At 37.6% G+C, this 20,166-nt stretch overlaps 1 protein-coding gene across 5 annotated transcripts in view; it reads left to right on the top strand.

Annotated features, from left to right (window-relative positions):
* ATP9B (ATPase phospholipid transporting 9B (putative)) overlaps nt 1-19,850 on the top strand; it is a 177,963-nt gene extending 158,113 nt beyond the window's left edge. For 2 of the 5 annotated variants that reach the window (XM_075706385.1, XM_075706387.1), the window contains 12 exons: nt 608-691; nt 1,240-1,410; nt 5,424-5,522; nt 8,084-8,173; nt 8,643-8,787; nt 9,115-9,179; nt 9,632-9,787; nt 9,940-10,004; nt 11,237-11,345; nt 14,212-14,269; nt 14,961-15,164; nt 19,475-19,850. In XM_075706385.1, coding sequence (XP_075562500.1) covers nt 608-691; nt 1,240-1,410; nt 5,424-5,522; nt 8,084-8,173; nt 8,643-8,787; nt 9,115-9,179; nt 9,632-9,787; nt 9,940-10,004; nt 11,237-11,345; nt 14,212-14,269; nt 14,961-15,164; nt 19,475-19,611 — 1,383 coding nt within the window. In that variant the 3' untranslated portion in view covers nt 19,612-19,850. Of the gene's footprint in view, nt 1-607; nt 692-1,239; nt 1,411-5,423; nt 5,523-8,083; nt 8,174-8,642; nt 8,788-9,114; nt 9,180-9,631; nt 9,788-9,939; nt 10,005-11,236; nt 11,346-14,211; nt 14,270-14,960; nt 15,165-18,656; nt 18,690-19,474 lie in introns of those variants that run through there. The other 3 variants (XM_075706384.1, XM_075706386.1, XM_075706388.1) reach the window with 3 other exon arrangements.
* Nucleotides 19,851-20,166: the final 316 nt, after the last annotated feature.

Consider the following 20,166-nt stretch of genomic DNA (forward strand, 5'->3'; position numbering starts at 1 on the left):
GATTACACCATGTATGTTCATAATGGTATTGGCAATATGAATCAATATCTGCTGCAGGGCAGTTTGATTTATTCAGGGACATGAATAAATTAAACTCCCTCAAGACCTAGCAAAATGTCATAAAAATTACTTTTGGCGATAATGATGCACAATTAATTGTAAAATACTTGTTTAATTTATTTAGCTTTATGAGGTCGAATCAATAAGTGTTTTGCACTGGACAGCCTTGTTTTTCATTAAGACATGCTATTCCATGGCTGGTTTTAATGTGTAGATATTTTTCTGAGGTGTGTTCAGTGGAAAAAGAAAATGGAGCTCTGTTACATGCCTCAAAAATAGTTTTAATTTATTTTAAAGCTTAAACCTAAAAGCGATTTTCTTTAAGCTAGAAGAGAAAACCTAATTGGCTTACCAATAGCAAGCCACTTCGTTTGGGGGACCTGAAGTATAGTTGCTTTTTATTCTGTTTGTGGCTTCTCAAAAATAATCTAAAAGCCTAAAGAAACACTAAAAGTTATGGTACAGATATCCCCTGTTAGCATATAGTATAAGGCGTGTACATGCGGTTGAATATTTGCATAACTATTCTGTGGTTTGGTCCATTTAGTGTGGTAATATGGCACGAGAAGGACTGCGTACGCTGGTTGTTGCCAAAAAATCACTGACTGAAGAACAGTATCAAGATTTTGAGGTATGAAGGGACAGAGTGATCTTGTGCTTCACCATATTTAGTTACTTCAAGGGGAACATTCCTCTTTTTATCTTATTAAGGTGGCAAAAAAGGTGATTCCTATTTAAAATGTTGATAGTTGAGGTATGGCACACAATCTGTTAGAGATTTTGTCATTCATTAGTGATTGTTCTGCAGTCACACATAGGATACTGTTTTGCTTATGTGACTGGACAGTGGTTTCCCAGAAGCTAGTGTAATGTTAATTCTGTAGCTTCAGCATGACCTAAAAAATCTACTTGTTCTTAAAGATAAGAACAGTTCCTGCTTAGATACTGTGATGCCTAATTCTTAGTAGTTCTTCAGAAGGCATTCTCTTGAGGTGATTTGTCAGAAAAAACATGTATAACATTGGGTGTAAAATAAAATTTGCTCTTTTAATCTTATTTTTCATTAAAGATATTTAAAGACAAATATTTAGCCTCATGAATCCATATTATAACTGATGGTAGACTGAATGTATACTTTTAAGTCATAGCAAACTCTTAAGTGGTTTTGTGTTTGTGCAGAGTCGATATAACCAGGCAAAGTTAAGCATACATGACAGAAACCTGAAGGTTGCTGCTGTTGTAGAGAGTTTGGAGCGAGAAATGGAATTGCTGTGTCTCACTGGAGTAGAAGATCAGCTGCAAGCAGATGTTAGACCAACTCTAGAGATGCTAAGAAATGCTGGAATAAAGGTACTAAACGCATACTGCTGACATGACAGGTTATCATTTAACAACTAGTTCGTTAACAAGACAGGAATTACATTTGTCTATATTCAGGTTCATTCAAAGTAGGAAATATGCCATGTCTTAAGCACATTCTGGGCATGAGCTAGCAGAAACAAACAAGATACTGTGTGTGAAGTTCCCTTGTCCACCACAGGTTTCACTGATCTTAAGCTTACTTCTGTAGGAAAACTAACAATGGATAAATGTATGTGACTCCCAGTCATTTATTCCCTGACTGTCTACAGTAAACTGTCCTAGCTGACACTAAATGAGTTTTGCACAAGATTCGTATGATAACAATGTTTCCAGGCTTGACACTCATGAGAAGTATCAGCAAAGATCAAAAGGTGAATTGTTTGAACTAGAATTCAGAACTGCCCTTGGAGTTTGTTCAAGTCATGTTAAAGGGACAGTGTCAAAAGCTTTGCATGAGAGTTTATGCTGTGTTTTGTTCGTAGGCAGACTATGCTAGACAGCTACCAATTGCATATTTAGAAGCAATATGTTTATTTGAAAGAGCGTTTGAAATAAAGATAGGAGCAATATCTGAGGGGAGTTGGCAAGATTATATGGATTTTGCTTGAAGCAGTGTCAAACTCTGCACAGAAAAGGTGTGGTTTTGCATTGGTTAACTTTGTATTGGTTATGCTGAATCAGATAGATACATTTATGGGGTTTTTTTTTTTAGCCTGAGAAGGAGGGTAAGCTATTTTGCTTTGCAGCAAGCATGGGAAATCTCCCTTTACATGGGAGGGGAGAGGGAATGCATGGAGCTCTGCCTTGGGACAAACGATGAGCCAACAGAGAATTTATGGGTTAGAATCAGTGGGCAGACCAATGTGGACAACATTTTAGTGAGTGTCTGCTACAGACTGCCTGATCAAGATATAGTAGAAGAGGCCTTCTTCAGACACCTGGAGGAAGCCTCACATTTGCCTGTGCTGGTTCTTGTGCTGGACTTTAGCCACCCCAATATCTGCTAGAGGGCAACACAGGAGGACACAAGCAAACCAGGAGAATTTTGGAATGCAATGACAATAATTTCCTGACACAGGTGATTGAGGAGTCAACAAGGAGAGATGCTCTACTAGTCCTCATACTAACAAACAAGTAGGAATTGTACCAGTCACAAGCGGTGTTCCCCAGGGCCCAGTTTTGGGGCCAGTCTTCTTTAATAACTTTATCAACGATCTGGATGAGGGGATTGTGTGTGCCCTCAGTAAGTTTGCAGATGACACCAAATTGGGAGTGTCGATCTGCTGGAGGGTAGGATGGCCCTGCAGAGGGATCTGGACAGGCTGGATCGATGGGCCAAGGCCAACTGGATGAGGTTCAACAAGGCCAAGTGCCGGGTCCTGCACTTGGGTCACAACAACCCCATGCAACGCTACAGGCTTGGGGAAGAGTGGCTGGAAAGCTGCCTGGCTGAAAAGGACCTGGGGCTGCTGGTTGACAGCCGGCTGAACATGAGCCAGCAGTGTGCCCAGGTGGCCAAGAAGGCCAACAGCATCCTGGCTTGTATCAGGAATAGTGTGGCCAGCAGGAGCAGGGAGGTGGTTGTCCCCCTGTACTCAGCGCTGGTGCGGCTGCACCTTAAATACTGTGTCCAGTTTTGGGCCCCTCACTACAAGAAAGACATTGAGGTGCTGGAGCACATCCAGAGAGGGGCAACGAAGCTCTTGAAGGGTCTGGAGCACAGGTCTTATGAGGAGCATCTGAGGGAACTGGGGTTGTTTATCCTGGAGAAGAGGAGGCTGAGGGGAGACCTTATTGCTCTCTACAACTACCTGAAAGGAAGTTACAGCGAGGTGGGTGTTGGTCTCTTCTCCCAAGCAGTTAGCGATAGGATGAGAGGAAACGGGCTCAAGCTGTGTCAGGGTAGGTTTGGATTGGTTATTAGGAAAAACTTCTTCATGGAAAGGGTAGTCAAGCATTGGAACAGGCTGCTGAGAGAGGTGGTGGAGTCACCATCCCTGGAAGTGTTCAAAAAACGGGTAGACGTGGCACTCTGGGACATGGTGTAGTGGGCGTAGTGGTGTTGGGTTGATGGTTGGACTGATGATGTTAGAGATCCTTTCCAATCTTAATGATTCCTAGTTTTTACTTTCATTAAAAAATAATGCAGCCATCAAGCCAAGAAACATGAAATCATTACTGTACCCTTAATTGGTTTAGTGGTGGACTTGTTAATGTTAGGTTAATGGTTGGACTGAATGATCTTAAAGGTCTTGTCCAACCTAAACGATTCTATGATTCTATGAATTGGTGAAGGATGTGAAAGTTGGTTGAGGGGATGGCCTTGGCCACCCACAGTAGTTATGAGAGGGTGAAGTTCAGCACGCTCAGGAGGATCTTATTAATGTTTATAAATACCTGAAGGGAGGGTGCAAAGAGGACAGAGCCAGGCTCTTTTCAGTGGCACACAGTGAAAGCACAAGTGGCAATGGATGCAAACTGAAATAAAGGAAGTTCCACTTGAATATAACAAGAAAATTTTTTACTGTGTGTTCAAACACTGGAGCAGGTCTCCCAGACAGTTTGTGGAGTCTCCATCCTTAGAGTTGTTCAAAACTGTCTTGATGTGGTCCTGAGCAGCCTGTTGTAGTTGACCCTGCTTTGAGCAGGGTAGTTGGACTAGATAATCTCCAAAGGTCCTTTTCCATGTTTGCTCTTTGTTATTCTGTTTTTAATTAATCTCTGTTCCCCCAAGTGTTCCAGGTGAATTAGCTGGTAATACAGTGGTGTGCACAGTTAGAAAAATACATGTATGTGTTCAAGCCTTATGATTACATCAAATTTGTTTTTAGTACAGTGTGATTAGTGCAAAGTACTTTAATATGTAAGTACTTCTTGTATAGTGTTTTCTCATTTGCTCTTGATATTTCTTCTATATGTGGTCACTTCGGACTGTTAGGTATATCCTGCTACAAATAGGAATAGAACAGTGTGACAATTTTTAGGTGGTTTGTTTTGGGGTTTTTTTTAAATGATTAGTTCTAGCATTTCAGAGCATTACAACTGTTCTGGCTTTAATTACAACCAACATTATAGTAGGCTGGAAACACAATAGTAGCTGCAGATAGGTCATAAAATTATAGATTACTCGGTTACTGATGAGAAAACATGAGTCTTTTGTCCATTCATTGACCCACATGGACACTAATGAAAAGGGTCTTACCTGAGATGTACAGGAAAAGAGGGAGACAGAGGCTTACAGTTTAATAAAATTGCAACTGTTAACTTAGTAACTGTCCAATAATAACTCTTGCAGCTTAAGTCATTCTTCCTGTGTGGTCTGTTCCGTTTGGTCAAGGGTTAATGGTATTTCATCCAGATGTCCTTCTTGGTGTTAAGGGGCTGAGGGAGAGAGCAAGCTGTCTAACTTCAAGAACAGATGGATCCTCGGCCTTATTCCTTAAACTTTAATGCCTTCATCCCAGTTCTGCACAGTCAGTGGGCAAGATCTCTTTGGAACGTTGGGACTGTAGCTCTTCCTCCAGGATATGCTATCTCATTGCTTGGTTGCTGCTTTCTGATAGATTCTCACTAGGGTCACAGACTGTGTTGCATCATTTTCCTGACAAATGTTATCTCTCTTGTAGTTGTCTGCATCCTCAGTCTTTTGAGCGAGGTAGTATCAAGGCCATAGGAAAAGGCTTTTATGCTTTCCCTGCTGTTCAGCTGTGCCAGTGGGTTTCCCCAGAGTTTCATCTTGTCTTTTTGTAAATTGAGACATTGGCCCTTGTGAGAAGAGAAGGGGAATAGAGCTGCCTGAAGTAAAGACAGTTCTTTTCTGCTTTGTGTGTTACTGCAGTAAAAACTGCTCATTAATTTTAGTTAAAAATGCACATATCAGTGTATTTTCTCTGGTAGTCTAATCCCAAAAGGTACCAGAAAAAGGTTGGAGAGATGTCATTTAGATTTGGAGAACAGACACATTAATATCCAGTGGAGTAAACTTGTACCTTATTTTGCAGATATGGATGTTAACAGGAGATAAACTGGAGACAGCAACTTGCATTGCGAAAAGTTCTCACTTAGTGTCTAGGACTCAAGATATTCACATTTTCAGACCTGTAAGTATAGTTCCAACTTTTTTGTTGGTTCATCAAAGGACAGCTAATAACAGTGTTGCTTTATTTGATTAGTAATTGGCTGCTTGTTGAAAATTGATGGGTTATTGTACCGAGTGTCGTAATAATGGTCAAGAGAGTAGTACTTAGGTTGTTATTCAAGGATGTAGAATTACAAAGGATTGCTTCTGTTTAAGGGTGCTTGTTTCTAGATTTGTTGATGTGCTACAGAAATGTTTGTAGCCATGTTCGGGTGACCTAGGTTCAACGTGTGTTTTGCACTCTTCATTTCTACAATGGACATAGTAAGGTACCTCTGAGTAACGGTGGAGAGGGGTCCATGTGACATGCTGAGCCAGTAGGAAAGAATGTCCAGGAATTTAGGCTATCTGAATGTGGTTCTTGCTTATTCTAGCATATTCATTAATAGATCTCTTTAGACTTAAGCAGAATTAGTCTTGAATTAAACTGTGATGCCAACATTCTCTGATAACACGTAGTTCAAATCAGTATGAGAAAAATTTAATTTTTTTTTACATCATGATATATATTTGCATTTATTAACAGACTGTTTAAGATAATTATTAGAAAGGTAAATTGAATATGTTTTTCTGTACCTTTTGGTTATGTTTGCATAGCATCAACTCTACTGAAGCCAAACAAAAATAGATTTTCCAGACATTGATTGATGGTGTGTGATCAGACATAATATGTCTGTGTTTGTTCTAAATGAACCACTTGCACCTACAGAAATAATTATATGAATATAATTTACATGTAAATGTAGTTTCTTCTGAAGCATCAGAATGGCAAATTAGGCCCTGCAGTCTACTATTTGCAATTAAATTATTAATGCTTCTGATAAAACTTCAGATCAATTTTTGTTGACCTTTCCATGTTGTAACACCACAAATTAAGTCTTCCTGAACAAAATCTATTTAGTTCAGTCAGATTTTTATTTTCATTACCTCAACTGGTAATAAGAGATCAGCATAAAACTGCATTAACTTAGAGTATGCAAAGTTTTAAATTAGTTAGAAAATGGATTTATACGGAATTATTTCTGTGGCTCCATTTGTTTCAAAGAAATAACTACTGGATTAATGTAAGAAAATACCAAGTGCTCTAATACTTCTATTTTAGTTATAAATTAGTAAATAAAAAGTTAGTTACTACTTCGGCTTCCCAAAAAGATGCATTTTGTTTTTAACACTCTTCCTTTTTATTCTTAGAAGTCTCAGCTTCTTCATTTTGTAATGAAATTAACTGATATATTGTCTGGAGGTATTTACAAATTAAAATAAAAAAAAAAAAACAACAAACCAAAACCACCTCTGTTAGGTGAAAGGTAGAACAGAGAGGGCAATTACTGCTCATTAGTGTGTGCCAAGTGCTGACATCTCTTAATCTCTGTAATGCAGAAAAATTATAACGGGCCAATGCAATTCAGGGTTCCTAACAGCTGACAGACAAGGAGCTTTCTCTTTACATGTTTAATTGTGGGAAAGAAGGAAAGAAATTCTGAACTGGGGCATGTGTATGGGTTTTTCTGTTTGCAGGTGCTTTTTACTGTAACTCAAATTTTAGGCATAGTAGAGCCCATCTGGAGGGAGAAAGGTCTTTGGACTGCATCTGATTCTGGGTAGTAGTGGGCCGAAGACAAAACTTCACATTCAGTGTAATTAAGTTTCATATATTTTAAAAGTTAATCAAAGTGCTGACAGAGCCAAAATTAGAAGTGTAATCAGAGTTTGCGTTTTATTCTGTGCTTGGAACTTTGTCTTGCTTGATAGCGCTAAAATACATTGATTTGGGGGGTGGGGTGGGGGTGGGGGCGGGGAGAACCAAACTAAAACTGCCAGCCTCGTCAAAATCTGGTTATAATTTAAATTTTTCATGTTCTGTGTTCTAGCTCAAAACCCTCCAAAATCCGTTTGGTAACCTTTGACCATTTTTTGTGTTTCACAGCTGGGCCTTTCTGAAACAATAATTACCTAAATAAAAAAACCTATGATGTAGTCCTCTTGTGTTATGCCACTTGATCCTGCTTGCATACTTATGCAAGATCCAAAAGGATTAGTACTAGTGAGCATTTTTATGTGCCTTTTGAAATCTTGGTCTACTTACCCAAACTGAAGGGACTATTAATATGAGTATTTTGCATTATTCTAAGAACATATTTTATTGGTTAATAAATAAAAGTTTTGGTGTTTGCTTGGTTTTTTGTCTATTTTTTCTGTAGCCCTGCCAAGATGGAAGGACTCAGGTCGGCTTGAACTTATGATATTTTAATGTCACTAGTTCATTAATTTTTTAGCCCTGATCTACTTTGGTAAGGAACCAGTTAAGCTGACTACATAGATTTTCCTTGTTTGAGGATTACTTCTTCATTCCATAAGATTCAAGACTTGTAGTCACATTCCATGGGTATTGGACTTGCATTGGGATAAAAAACTTGTTGAACCAAGGCCTTCTGGGTATGAATTCTCAAAACCTGATTTATTTAGGCAGGGTTTTTTTTAAGAATATAACAAAATCTTTTAAGTGAGTGTTTTTTGTTGAAGGTTACCACTCGAGGAGAGGCTCACTTAGAGCTAAATGCCTTTAGGAGGAAGCATGACTGTGCCTTGGTGATATCTGGGGACTCACTTGAGGTAAGAACTTGGTTTCTGTTGAATTACATTTATCTATATGCTTACATTCAAAAAGTAAAGTATCGGTGTCTTCATGCTCTTAAATTTTTTTCCAGTATTTGCCCATACTTTTAAGTTGTCCTTAGAGATACTTTTGGTTTTCACTGAGTGCTAATTAGAGGATATATGTTCTAGATGGACAAATGTTACTGGTTCTCTTGTCTCCTGTATGGTAACAGAATGGAATTTGTATGCAGCGTGCTTTAGTATTTTCTCCTCTCTTAACCCCAAAGCATATTGGCTCCCTAAATGAAAGAGAATGTCAGTTTAAAATAATAAAGCCACAGTCAGGAGAATGTGGCTTTTTTCTCCCAGATGGATGTCGTGCAAGCAAAACTTTATAAAAGAATTCTTTATACTGTGTTTTTGTGTTAGACTACATGTAGTAGTATTTAATTGTAAGTAAATGCAAGTGTATTTTTTTCCTTAGGTTTGTCTGAAGTATTATGAGCATGAATTTGTAGAGTTGGCTTGTCAGTGTCCTGCTGTAGTGTGCTGCCGATGTTCTCCCACCCAAAAAGCTCATATTGTGAAACTGTTACAACACCACACTGGAAAACGCACGTGTGCAATAGGTAACTTGGCACGATCTTCATTTGCAGCTGCTAAAATCTGTGATAAACTTAAGCGGTAGATGGCACCACTGAGAAATAGTTGAAACAAAACCAAAGAGACTTGTCGACAGCCAGGTATTATGTAGCTGTAGCAGAAAATGCCATTCCATGAGAAAGGAGTGGTTACCTTCTTTATTCCACAGGAGAAAGTCTTGAGTGCTGAAGTAATTAATCATAATACATAGATTAATTGTAAGAATTTAAAGGTATATAAGAGGTTTCTAAAATACTGTAAGGCCAGGAGAGTAAAACCTCTGAAGAGCTGAATATTGCAGTGACATTTTCCAGGTGATGGAGGAAATGATGTCAGCATGATCCAAGCAGCAGACTGTGGAATTGGAATTGAAGGCAAGGTAATGTTAACAGTTTCATTGTCAAATATGTGCCACATAGTATAATAACATGGGATTAGAAGCTTTATTCTTAAACAGTAGTGAATTGATCATTTCTAATTCAAGTATGCTGTAAGATTATAAAAATGCTTAGTCTTTGAACTAATATTTTCTTTGCGTCTATGTCCTCTGCTTTATCTTTTTAAATATAAAAAGCAAGAAAAGCAAAGCAGAAAACACTATAGTTATTTCTTTGTAGCATTTACCTGAAAGAAGCAGGGTAGGCAATTAAACTTAATGTTACAGCCACTGCATCTTAGCATATGCACAAAAAATTGTGTCTTGTTGCAGGGTTGACTTCTGAAGCAGGAGCAAATGTGACTTTTAAAATTAATTATCACGAAGAATTTTCAAATTTGAAACACATCTTTTACACTGGGTTTCATATTTGGAATATTTTTGTTTCATTCTAGGAGGGAAAACAAGCTTCCCTAGCAGCTGACTTTTCTATCACACAGTTCAAACACATAGGTAGGCTGCTGATGGTACATGGTCGAAACAGTTACAAAAGATCAGCAGCACTTGGTCAATTTGTCATGCACCGAGGCCTTATTATTTCAACTATGCAGGTATTTAAAGCTTTGTTTTCTGAATAGTTAAAAACACTATGTCTGTCTCTGAAATGTCACAAAATCTTAATCAACCAGTATTGTTACTTTTTTTCTTTATTGTAATGTTTTGTATATAGAATTATATATATATAATTATCTGCTTTTTGTAGGCTGTATTTTCATCAGTCTTCTATTTTGCATCTGTTCCCTTGTACCAAGGATTCCTAATGGTAGGGTAAGTCAAAACCAACAGCTACGATATCTGGTATTAAATATAGCAAACTAACTTGTTAAATAACATCATATAGTTGGTGTCTGTCACATTTTTGTACAGTTATCATTGGTATGCTACCAAAACCTGGAATGAGTCTACAAAGACAGGTCAAACTAGGTTGAATATGCACTATGTGAGGGGGGAAGCCTCATTGTTAGTTCTCTGAAGAAAAGGTTCTGCATAGCCTTAGAAGAAGATACCAAATAACCTTTTTCACATACGGGGTGAAAACAATAAAGGAAATCTCCCAGACCAGTTTGAGCTGTTACACAGACTGCCATACAAGCCTCAGTGAGAATCACAGATTTTTCTGTTAAAAATGGAGCTGAAGCCACTGACTATGAAATTTCCTCTGAGAGTGCACTACCCAAGTCTGCCACATAGATTTCTGTTCAGGTGAATGTATGCAGGATTAGGAGCACCCTGGTCTTGTTGCAGAAGCTGCTTTAGTAATATGATTCCCCAAGTCGTATAGCTGATGGATATGCATATATTTGTGTCTGTCCTAAGAGCTTCTTTTTATACTCCTTGTAAACAACAACAACTTAAATCAATAGTAACTTAATTTATAGTCAAGTCAAGGTCTGGTTACACCACAGTCTGCACAGGCAATCAGTAGATCTCTCCAAAATGTTTGTAAATAGTTAAGTTCTAGGAAAATATATACTAAAGTGCATATCTGGCATGTGCATACTAAAATCCAAAGCCACTTACAGAGCTGTTAAAACTTTTGTTCATCCACTTACCTATACCATGATGTCCAGAATATAATGCTTGTTTTTTCTTGTTTTCATGCTGTCGTCTGTGGATGAATTTAAATGTCAGGTCTTTGAACTGGTTGTCCAAAGTGCAAGTGCATAGGGAGTATGGTAACAGGCTTGGGTGATCTATATAGAAGAAAGAATATGTATTTACTGGTTTTGAATGTATAAAAGCTCTATGACTTCTCACAACTGGTAGCTCTCAGAAGCACAAGAGCAGGTTGCACATGTAAAGCTGTATTGGTAAGCTGCTTCAGCACTGTGTAGAATCGTAGAATCATAGAATCGTTTAGGTTGGAAAAGACCTTTAAGATCATCCAGGCGAAGAACCAGTTTAATTCCAGTTAAATAAAAAGAATCATTGAACTCAGTAGATCAGTTTAAAATCATATCATACAAAATTGTCAATTTATGTGCTTTCGTTTCACCTAGGTATGCAACCATATATACTATGTTTCCAGTCTTCTCTCTAGTATTGGATCAGGATGTGAAGCCAGAAATGGCATTGCTATATCCAGAACTTTATAAGGATCTCACAAAGGTATGAGTGTCCTCAGTGCAGATATGAACAAGTGCTGAAATACCCGGTGTGCAAAACTGGGAATTCTCACAATCATTTTCTTAAGGTATTCCGTGCAAGACAGATGCACAACTAATGTAGCGCAGACTTTTGTGCTATGAAAGTAATCCATAGTACCAAATGTTACACTCTGTTTTATTAATACGTTTGTTAAGTCACCAATGGTTGGACTGAAATAATTCAAACATGAAAGTATGCTGATGTCAAAGCTGCTTTCAGTCTGGCCCCAGGATCTCGGATCTGGAGTTATTTATGCTTATTTTTTCACAGCTCCTTTTTAACTGGTAGATTGATTTGTAGATTTTTTTTTTTTTTTTCTCCCTAACCCTCAGAAATCACTACTGACCTCTCTAAAAGCTGATTTACTTTAAATTACAGATACTGATAACTGCTATATGTTAACTGAATCATCTGTAGATACTGCTTTCTGTGTGTTTGCACATACCTGCAACCAATGAAAGTGTGTAATTTCTTTACCCACAAAAGTGAAAAAAATCTCAAGATTCATAATTTTTTTTTGTTTGGGTTTTTTTTTCTTTGTTTGTTTTGAAAAGTACTTCTGGTCCATCTTAAACTGTCAGCTAGAAAAGTTATGATCCAAGACAGAAGCAGATAGTCTTTTTAGGGATAGTAGATTCTTTGAAGATGTGTCTAAAACTTCAAAAGCAGACTGTAGTTGAAGGGGGCCCAAACTTTTCAGAGCCTTTGTCTTTTTAATTGTACTAAATTAGCTATTGGCTCTGTTAGTCTGGGAGAATCTTTTCTCGTCTCTTGGAGGTCTTGATTCTCTCTTTCCCATCTTCAGAATCTTTAAAGTTTCTTTGTGAGATTTCAGCCTATGATTAATCTCAAAAAAAGCATGGCCTTACACCTGCTAAAGGCAAGGCAGTTGTAGCTTGCCTGTGGAAACCTGTTGGTGGAACTTGGAAGCATCTTATTTCCAAAGATAGAAGTTAACCTGTACTCAGAAACTGCCCAGGATGTGTAGATGAATACAGGCTAAGTTTTTTGTTTAGGCTTAAATGACAGTTCTTGGAGATGCTAAATCACTGGCTTTCCCAGCTTATGTTGCACCTCTATGAATATTAAATAAGTAGAACCCAAATACTTCTCTTCAGAAGAAAAAAAAGAGAATGTGGAGAAACTGGAGAGTACATTTCAGTCCATTGTGTGTGGCAGATGATTATCAGTGAATGATTATGGGTTAGTACAAAAAGTTATTCATGTGCTACGTTTACATTACCTATTACAAGGTAGTCTTATTGTGAGTGTTTATTACAGCAATTTATGATCATGCTGCCTTAGTCATGATGCTATGAAGCCTACATATTTCTGCACATCATTTTTCAAATTATGGACTCTAAATGCAAATATCTACCAAGGCTATTCAGCTAGCGTTACGCAAACACTTCTTGACACAGACTATAATTGTATTCTTAAGAATTGTTTTCTTTTCTGGGGTATGCTACTGATGAAAATGCTTTTCAGATTTTTAAAAAAATAAGGTATATTGGCACAACTCATTGACAGACTCTTGCTCCAGTACAAGAAGAGGAGAAAATTAGCAAGGTTCAGAGAGGCAGGTGTGGCCACATACCCTGGAGGACACACTGATTCAGTATTACTGTTAATGTGGCTCCTACAGAATTATAGCTAGAAAAGCTGGTGAAAATTTGAAAGGAAGAACAAGTAAGAGGGCTCCCTGCTTCCACCTGAAAATGATTCACAGCCTGTTGTACAGCATTCCCTAGCGGCTCAGGAGTGACTTAGCGCTTCTAGTTCCATAAAGGTGAACCAAAACTCAAGCTCATCCTTATTTCACAAATCTTGCTAATTGGGCTATGGTCGAAGGTGGAAGCAGTGTCCAGTACACAAAGGAAAATGAGTAGGCACTCATAGGAGGAAAAAAATCTAATGTTTCTTAGTGCTTGTACGAGAATCTTTTCCCTTATGTTCAGTCATATGTCAGCAACATTCTAGACTATATACAGAATTATGAAAATATCTTTAGCACCTTGTCATGAACTCTTATCTATCCAAGAAAATGTTTTAGCCTATACTGAAGTAATAGAAAGAGTTAATTCATCACTTTCTACAGCAATGAAGCACATTTCTTTGTAAAGTGCTGATTCTTCCCTGCTCCAGTGATCACTTCTTTTGTGCAAAATGGCTTTGTTTGCTTTTTTATCCTTTTAAATGCATATCTTTTCAACTCTGCAATTCTAACATTTCATCAGTACCCTCACAGAATGTAAGTCATATACACATGTACAGTATTTATTTTTTGATTTATGCATATATTTCAATCTAAAACATGCACAACCACAAGATCTAAAATGTATTTGGTAATAGTTACTTGCTGAAAACTCATAGTAGTCATATGTTTATTCTATGAATGCAAATAGACAGTTTACCCAACTAATAACTACAGTTTTGCTTGAGGTTTAGGTCAGTAGGTACACAATCCTATTTTTCTTGAAGACTACATTTTACAAAACAGATATAAAAACATTTTAAATAAAAAATAAACTATTTTTACTGTAATTATCCCTCTGAAAACTAGCCAGAGCATTGCAAGGTGAAGTATCTTTGCTGTTTAAGGCCTTAACTGTCCTATCCCCAAACTTAGACTTTGTGCGATTTCTATACAAGTTTGCAATGAAGAATCATAGAAACAAGTAGAAGCTTTTTAGCCTGTATCACTTCAAAGACTGGTTATTTTACTTGTAAAATGTCTCTCTAGCAATTAACTATTAAAAATATATGAACTGAGTAGATTTATCTTTTCAAAGTTGTGCTTAACTGTCCTCTCACTTCTTTCCCTTAGGGAAGATCGTTGTCATTTAAGACCTTCCTCATCTGGGTTTTAATCAGTATTTACCAAGGTAGGTGTCCTAATTTTACTGAACTGAGAATTTTTTGTCTGCTATTAGCAATATTGTTTTTCAGCTGTGGGTTGAATTCCTGAAGCTTAACATTTCATCAGCAGTTATATATATTGCTTTTTCTTTATCTCGTAAATCGATATTCCTGTAGTGTGCCATGCCTATTCAAAACACGGTGTGGATTGGTATTTGTATTGATACATGTCGCCTAAAAAAGAACATGTTTTTAATTAAATGGTAATCCAGAAAAATTTTAATGATTGCTTATCACATTGTATATATTTACACAGTAGTTTTCTTTCATGGAATGACAGAAGTACTGTTGAAGAAATCTGAATTATGTAATCAGTTAAAAGTTAATTACACTTTCAACAATATCTCATTTATTTGTAGCACTTGACAAAAAGAGGTTAATTAACAGTTCATCAGATATATTGCACTAAGAGGTGTCTGATTTTCTAATAGTTTTATTTCTTTACGGCTTTACTTTGGTTGTTTTATTTCACATGCACGAAGTACAGTAAATGTCACTTCTGTGCTTTTAAAAAGATCGATGTTGATACCTTATAAAAAAAAATGACTGGGCAAGTTTTCATAATAAGCAATCAAATGATCAGTGTGCATTTGTAAAAACTGGTATGCTGAAATTTCATTGCTCAGTGTATTGTGAACTTTTGTGTGCCTTTCCTAGGTGGTATTCTGATGTATGGAGCCTTGCTGCTTTTTGAATCTGAATTTGTACATGTCGTTGCCATTTCCTTCACTGCCCTGATCTTGACTGAGCTCTTGATGGTTGCACTGACCATACGAACATGGCACTGGTTAATGGTGGTGGCTGAATTCCTCAGTCTTGGCTGCTATGTGGCCTCTCTTGCATTTCTAAATGAATACTTTGGTGAGTAATAGTAAAAGTATTTTAGCAAAGAACTGTGCTTTAGATTTTTAATTTTTTTTTCTCATTTTTTATTAAGAATAGGTGATGATGTGCTTTGTGAAATACAGCTTTCTCTATAAGAAATATGACTTGAGTTGAAATTACGCTTAATTCATGTTGAGTTAAAATATTCTCTTATCCTTTTCTGCCACAGTTTGATAATCCATATTCCTGTTAGTATGATTTATCTAGATGACAAACTTTGCTCAAACCACGTGTGCTTTTCCCATCCTTGATCTGATCTTGACAGTCCAGACTGTGTACCTTAAATTGGCTTTGAGATTTGCACTATTGAAATGGATATGATTTTAAAAAATCAGGATCTTTCACTGCATTGTTGAATTATTTTGTATGCCAGACCACGTGGACCTCATTAGATCTAACCCACAAACTTAAAAGAGCTGAAGTATTGCTAGAGAGTGAGGCAGAAGGCTATTAGGATAGATGCTTTATGTAAGAATAATTTTCAGAATTATATTAAGCTTGCTTTACTTTAAATTGCAGTATGCCATACTGTGTCTTAAGGTTCTGATCATGGTTTGCAAGGTGAAAGAACACATTTTAACTGCAAATCTTAGCAGTCAAGGATCTGAGGATCAAAATAATACACTTCAGTAAAAACAACTATCTTAGTGTTATTTTACAAATATAACTTTTATGGAAACGTGTATAACAACTTTGATTATACCTCACAAGTACTAGAATCCAGCTCCTTCTGTCTCGGTTTTCCAGGAGCTGATGAGTAAGGAGTTGCTCTTCGTCAGTTGTCACTTCTCATAGCAGAATTAAATGTTACATGGTAGTTTCTAGGAGTCTCATAGTTCTGCTTTCACTCTCATGTCCCAAGTGTTCAACACTAGGGTAGTGCATTTACATTTGTATAATAATTTTTTAATCGGTAAATGCTTTGCTGCCTGTCCCAGGTGTTGCTACTTCCCAGATTTCTCAGGAGTCAAATTTCAATGAAGAAACAACCTTGCTAGGCTTGGTACTTGTACATTATTTCAGGTTTGCCAGAGTATGTTTTTCTTTTTGCTGACACTGATGCACAGACTCTTCAATAGAGATTAGATCAGGTTGAGTCCTGAATCTCCACAGCCAGATAACAAATGAAAGGAACAAGCAAGAACAGATACAGGTACTGGCTCTTTAGTCCAAACTTCCAGGAACTTCATAAAGCAGCACTTGCTGCTTCACCTTTGTAAGTCTTTAGTATTGATGACAGCCAGTCCTTCCATCTTTTGTAGGTGTTGTTCAGTGAGAACACCTTTAGGTGGTTGTGGTGGTTTGACCCTGGCTGGATACCAAGTGCCCACCAAAGCCACTCTATCACTCCCCTTCTCAACTGGACAGGGGAGAGAAAATATAACAAAAAAGCTTGTAGGTCAAGATAAGGACAGGGAGATCACTCAGCAATTACTGTCACGGGCAAACAGACTCGACTTGGGGAAAATCAGTTTAATTTATTACCAATCAAAACTGAGTAGGGCAATGAGAAATAAAACCAAATCTTAAAACACCTTCCCCCCCTCCTTCTTCCCAGGCTTAACTTCATTCCTGATTTTTTCTACCTTCTTCCCCCCGAGCAGCACAGGGGGCCAAGGAATGGGGGTTGCAGTCAGTTCATCATACATTGTCTCTGCCTCTCCTTCCTCCTCAAGAGGAGGGCTCCTCGCACTCTTCCCCTGCTCCAGCGTGGGGTCCCTCCCACGGGAGACAGTCCTCCATGAACTTCGCCAGCGTGGGTCCTTCCCACAGGCTACAGTTCTTCACGAACTGCTCTAGCATGGGTCCCCCACAGGGTCACAAGTCCTGCCAGGAAACCTGCTCCAGTGCGGGCTTCTTTCTCTCCGCAGGTCCTGCCAGGAACCTGCTCCAGTGTGGGCTTCCCATAGAGTCACAGCCTCCTTCGGGCACATCCCCCTGCTCTGGTGTGGGGTCCTCCCCAGGCTGCAGGTGGATATCTACTCCACTGTGGACCTCCATGGGCTGCAGGTGCACAGCCTGCCTCACCATGGTCTTCACCACGGGCTGCAGGGGAATCTCTGCTCTGGCACCTGGAGCACCTCCTGCCCCTCCTTCTTCACTGACCTGGGTGTCCGCAGAGTCATTCCTCTCGCATACTCTCACTCCTCACTGCAGCTGCAGTTTGTGCCAGGTTGCTTTTTGCCCCCTTCTTAAATATGTGATCCCAGAGGTGCTAAGACTACTGCTGACTGGCTCGGCCTTGGCCAGCGGTGGATCCGTCTTGGAGGCGGCTGGCATTGGCTCTATCGGAGGGGAAGTTTCTAGCAGCTTCTCACAGAAGCCACCCCTGTAGCCCCCCTGCTATCAAAACCTTGCCACCAATACAGTGGTGTTCACAGATGCGTAAAAACTGCAGGGACTTTGTTTCTTGCAAACCTTTCTGTAAAGGGGAGTCCTTTACTGTCCTCATGTATTTGCTGGAAAAGTCCAAGCAACTGAGTCAGTAAATGGTTGCATGGTTTCTTGCAGCCTAGGGACTTAACTTCTGTATTTTTTATCATTAAGGGTACTGAAAAGGTTGCAATTTCATGGGCTTTTGTAAAGATGTTAATCTGAGAAAAGGCGTTTCAGTCTCACTTTTGCTTAATGCTTTACTCTTACTTAATCTGTCACATTATAAGTGGGGGGAGGGAGCCTTTTTTTGTGCATGTAATGTAGTATAAGCCTAAGTTACGGTTTACATTTCAAAGTATAGAACAACTTCCATGTATCGGGAAAAACAATCCAGTCCAATAGTGCTTGACTTTGTCAGCAAATAAACTGTTTCTTTCAATGATACTACTTATAAGCATCATCTCCTCCCAAAGAAATGATACCATAAGTATTGCAGGACACTCAAATTAGAAAGACAAAAAGTATTTGATACTGCTCTACAGCTGACGCATGGAATTAAACCAGGTTTTAGGTTTCTGAATTAATTGCACACAGTGGCCGCCTTAGGCATGTCTCTATCATATGTTAAATAGGCTTTTAGTATGTCTAAGCAGGCTTAGGCTAAAACTGTATAACAAGTTTATACATTGAAATCTAATATACAAAGTATTTTTAATGAGTAAAGTTGGAGCAATAAAGCATTTCTTTACTGCATTTTCTGAAGTGAATTCTCATTCACATTGAAACAGTTCTGATCAAGTTCTTTATACAGTAAATTATACCTTGAAGTCAAATGTAAGAAAACTGCCTACCTACTTACAACCTTAAAAGATGACCAAATATAAAATCTGTATATTTTCAAAATGTTTTGGTTTAATTGCTGTTTAAAATACTCTGATTGTCATGTGAAAGGTAATAATATTCCAGTTAATGCTACTAACATCTTTTTCATTTCCTTTTTCTGTAGCTAACCTGTTTGGGGTTTTTGCAAATAACTTTTGTATTTTCTGTAAAGCTATCCTTTCATTTTCATTCTCCATCTTTGTGAAACAGGTATAGGCAGAGTGTCTTTTGGAGCTTTCTTAGGTAGGTGAAGTTTAACTTTTCTTGAAGTTTTTTTTTAAGTCTTTAAAAATTTGTTAAAGAGTAGTAAATTACTTGATATACGCATTTGTAAATAATGGAAAAAAGAAAAAAAAATTCTTCAGGTTACCTGGGTTCTGGGATCTTTCCATGATAATTAAGTACGACCTGACCATTGCAAATATAGTCAAAAAATTTCAGTAGCAGGTGTAGGGTGTCACCATTCTTGTTAGCTTGTCACAAAAAATAGCTTTTCACTGTGGCTTGTGGCAATATCACTATCTTGTTTTCCCTTTAAATTTTTGGGCTCTAATTTAATCTCTAAGGTTTTAAGAATCATTCAGTCTAGTTGTTGTGGCTGTTTCAGAGAAAAATAATCTGAATATGGAATAAAGGATCTAAAATGGTAGCAGAATTTCTGGTTGGGAACTTGTACTATAGTGAGTAAAAATCATTGTTACTAGTAGAAAAATAAGCTGGCTTAACTTTTTATTATGAGAAAGTCTTGCTTTTAAACTGAGATTCTGTTTCCCCTAAAATTGTTTTGTGGTGCAAAACAGTGTAAGGACTCTGAAGTTCCAGTCTAAAGAAAATAGTTGGCAAAAACAAAATTTTGAGGTTAACTTTCTCTTTCTGTTGTTTTGTTGCCTTTTTTTTTTTTAAATTTTGCATTGTCTTGAACAATAGTGTAAGCAAACAATTAAGAGTTGTATTGACTTTGCGCTATGGAAGTTCCAGTTTCCATGTTATCAGCTCCCATTACTTATTGTCCCTTTTTGTTTCTGCAGATGTTGCCTTTATCACAACTGTGACCTTCCTGTGGAAAGTGTCAGCAATCACTGTTGTAAGCTGTCTTCCACTTTACATTCTCAAGTACTTGAAGCGCAAATTTTCTCCTCCAAGTTACTCCAAGCTTACCTCGTAAAAGTAATTGTATTCCTATGGTTTTTCACTCACACTAGTCTGCAAATTGCACATTCACTGTGCTTTAGTTTCTATGGATTTATGTTGGACTAAAGAAATTTAAAAAAAAAAGTGATAGAGTGAATAGAGCACAAAAAGAGAAGGAAACATCTGACAGGTATAATAACACAGAAGTACACTTAACAAGACTATCAGAGATAAACTAAATTTTCTTCATGTTGATTTTTTTTTTTTTTTTACTTTCAGTTGCTATGATTATAAAATAAAACTGAATTACCTTTGATTTGAAAATGCTTCTGGATGGTTTCATTGCTACTGTAAAGGATTTTTTTTCCTACTGTACTAATCTTCTGCAAGTTGAATTGAAAGTTTTGTTACTTATTGCATAACTTCCCTTCTTTAATTATTACATAACTTCCTAATTGAAGTCCTTTCCTTTAATGTTTATATATGGAAAAGTTCATTCGTCCATACTTACTATAACAAATCTAATACCTGTAAACGGCCGTATCTGTATTAGCAGCTAAATATTATTCCTCATCAGACATTGAGTAAT

The sequence above is a fragment of the Pelecanus crispus genome, chromosome 2, assembly GCF_030463565.1.
Source record: "Pelecanus crispus isolate bPelCri1 chromosome 2, bPelCri1.pri, whole genome shotgun sequence".
In the NCBI taxonomy this organism is placed as follows: Eukaryota; Metazoa; Chordata; class Aves; order Pelecaniformes; family Pelecanidae; genus Pelecanus; species Pelecanus crispus.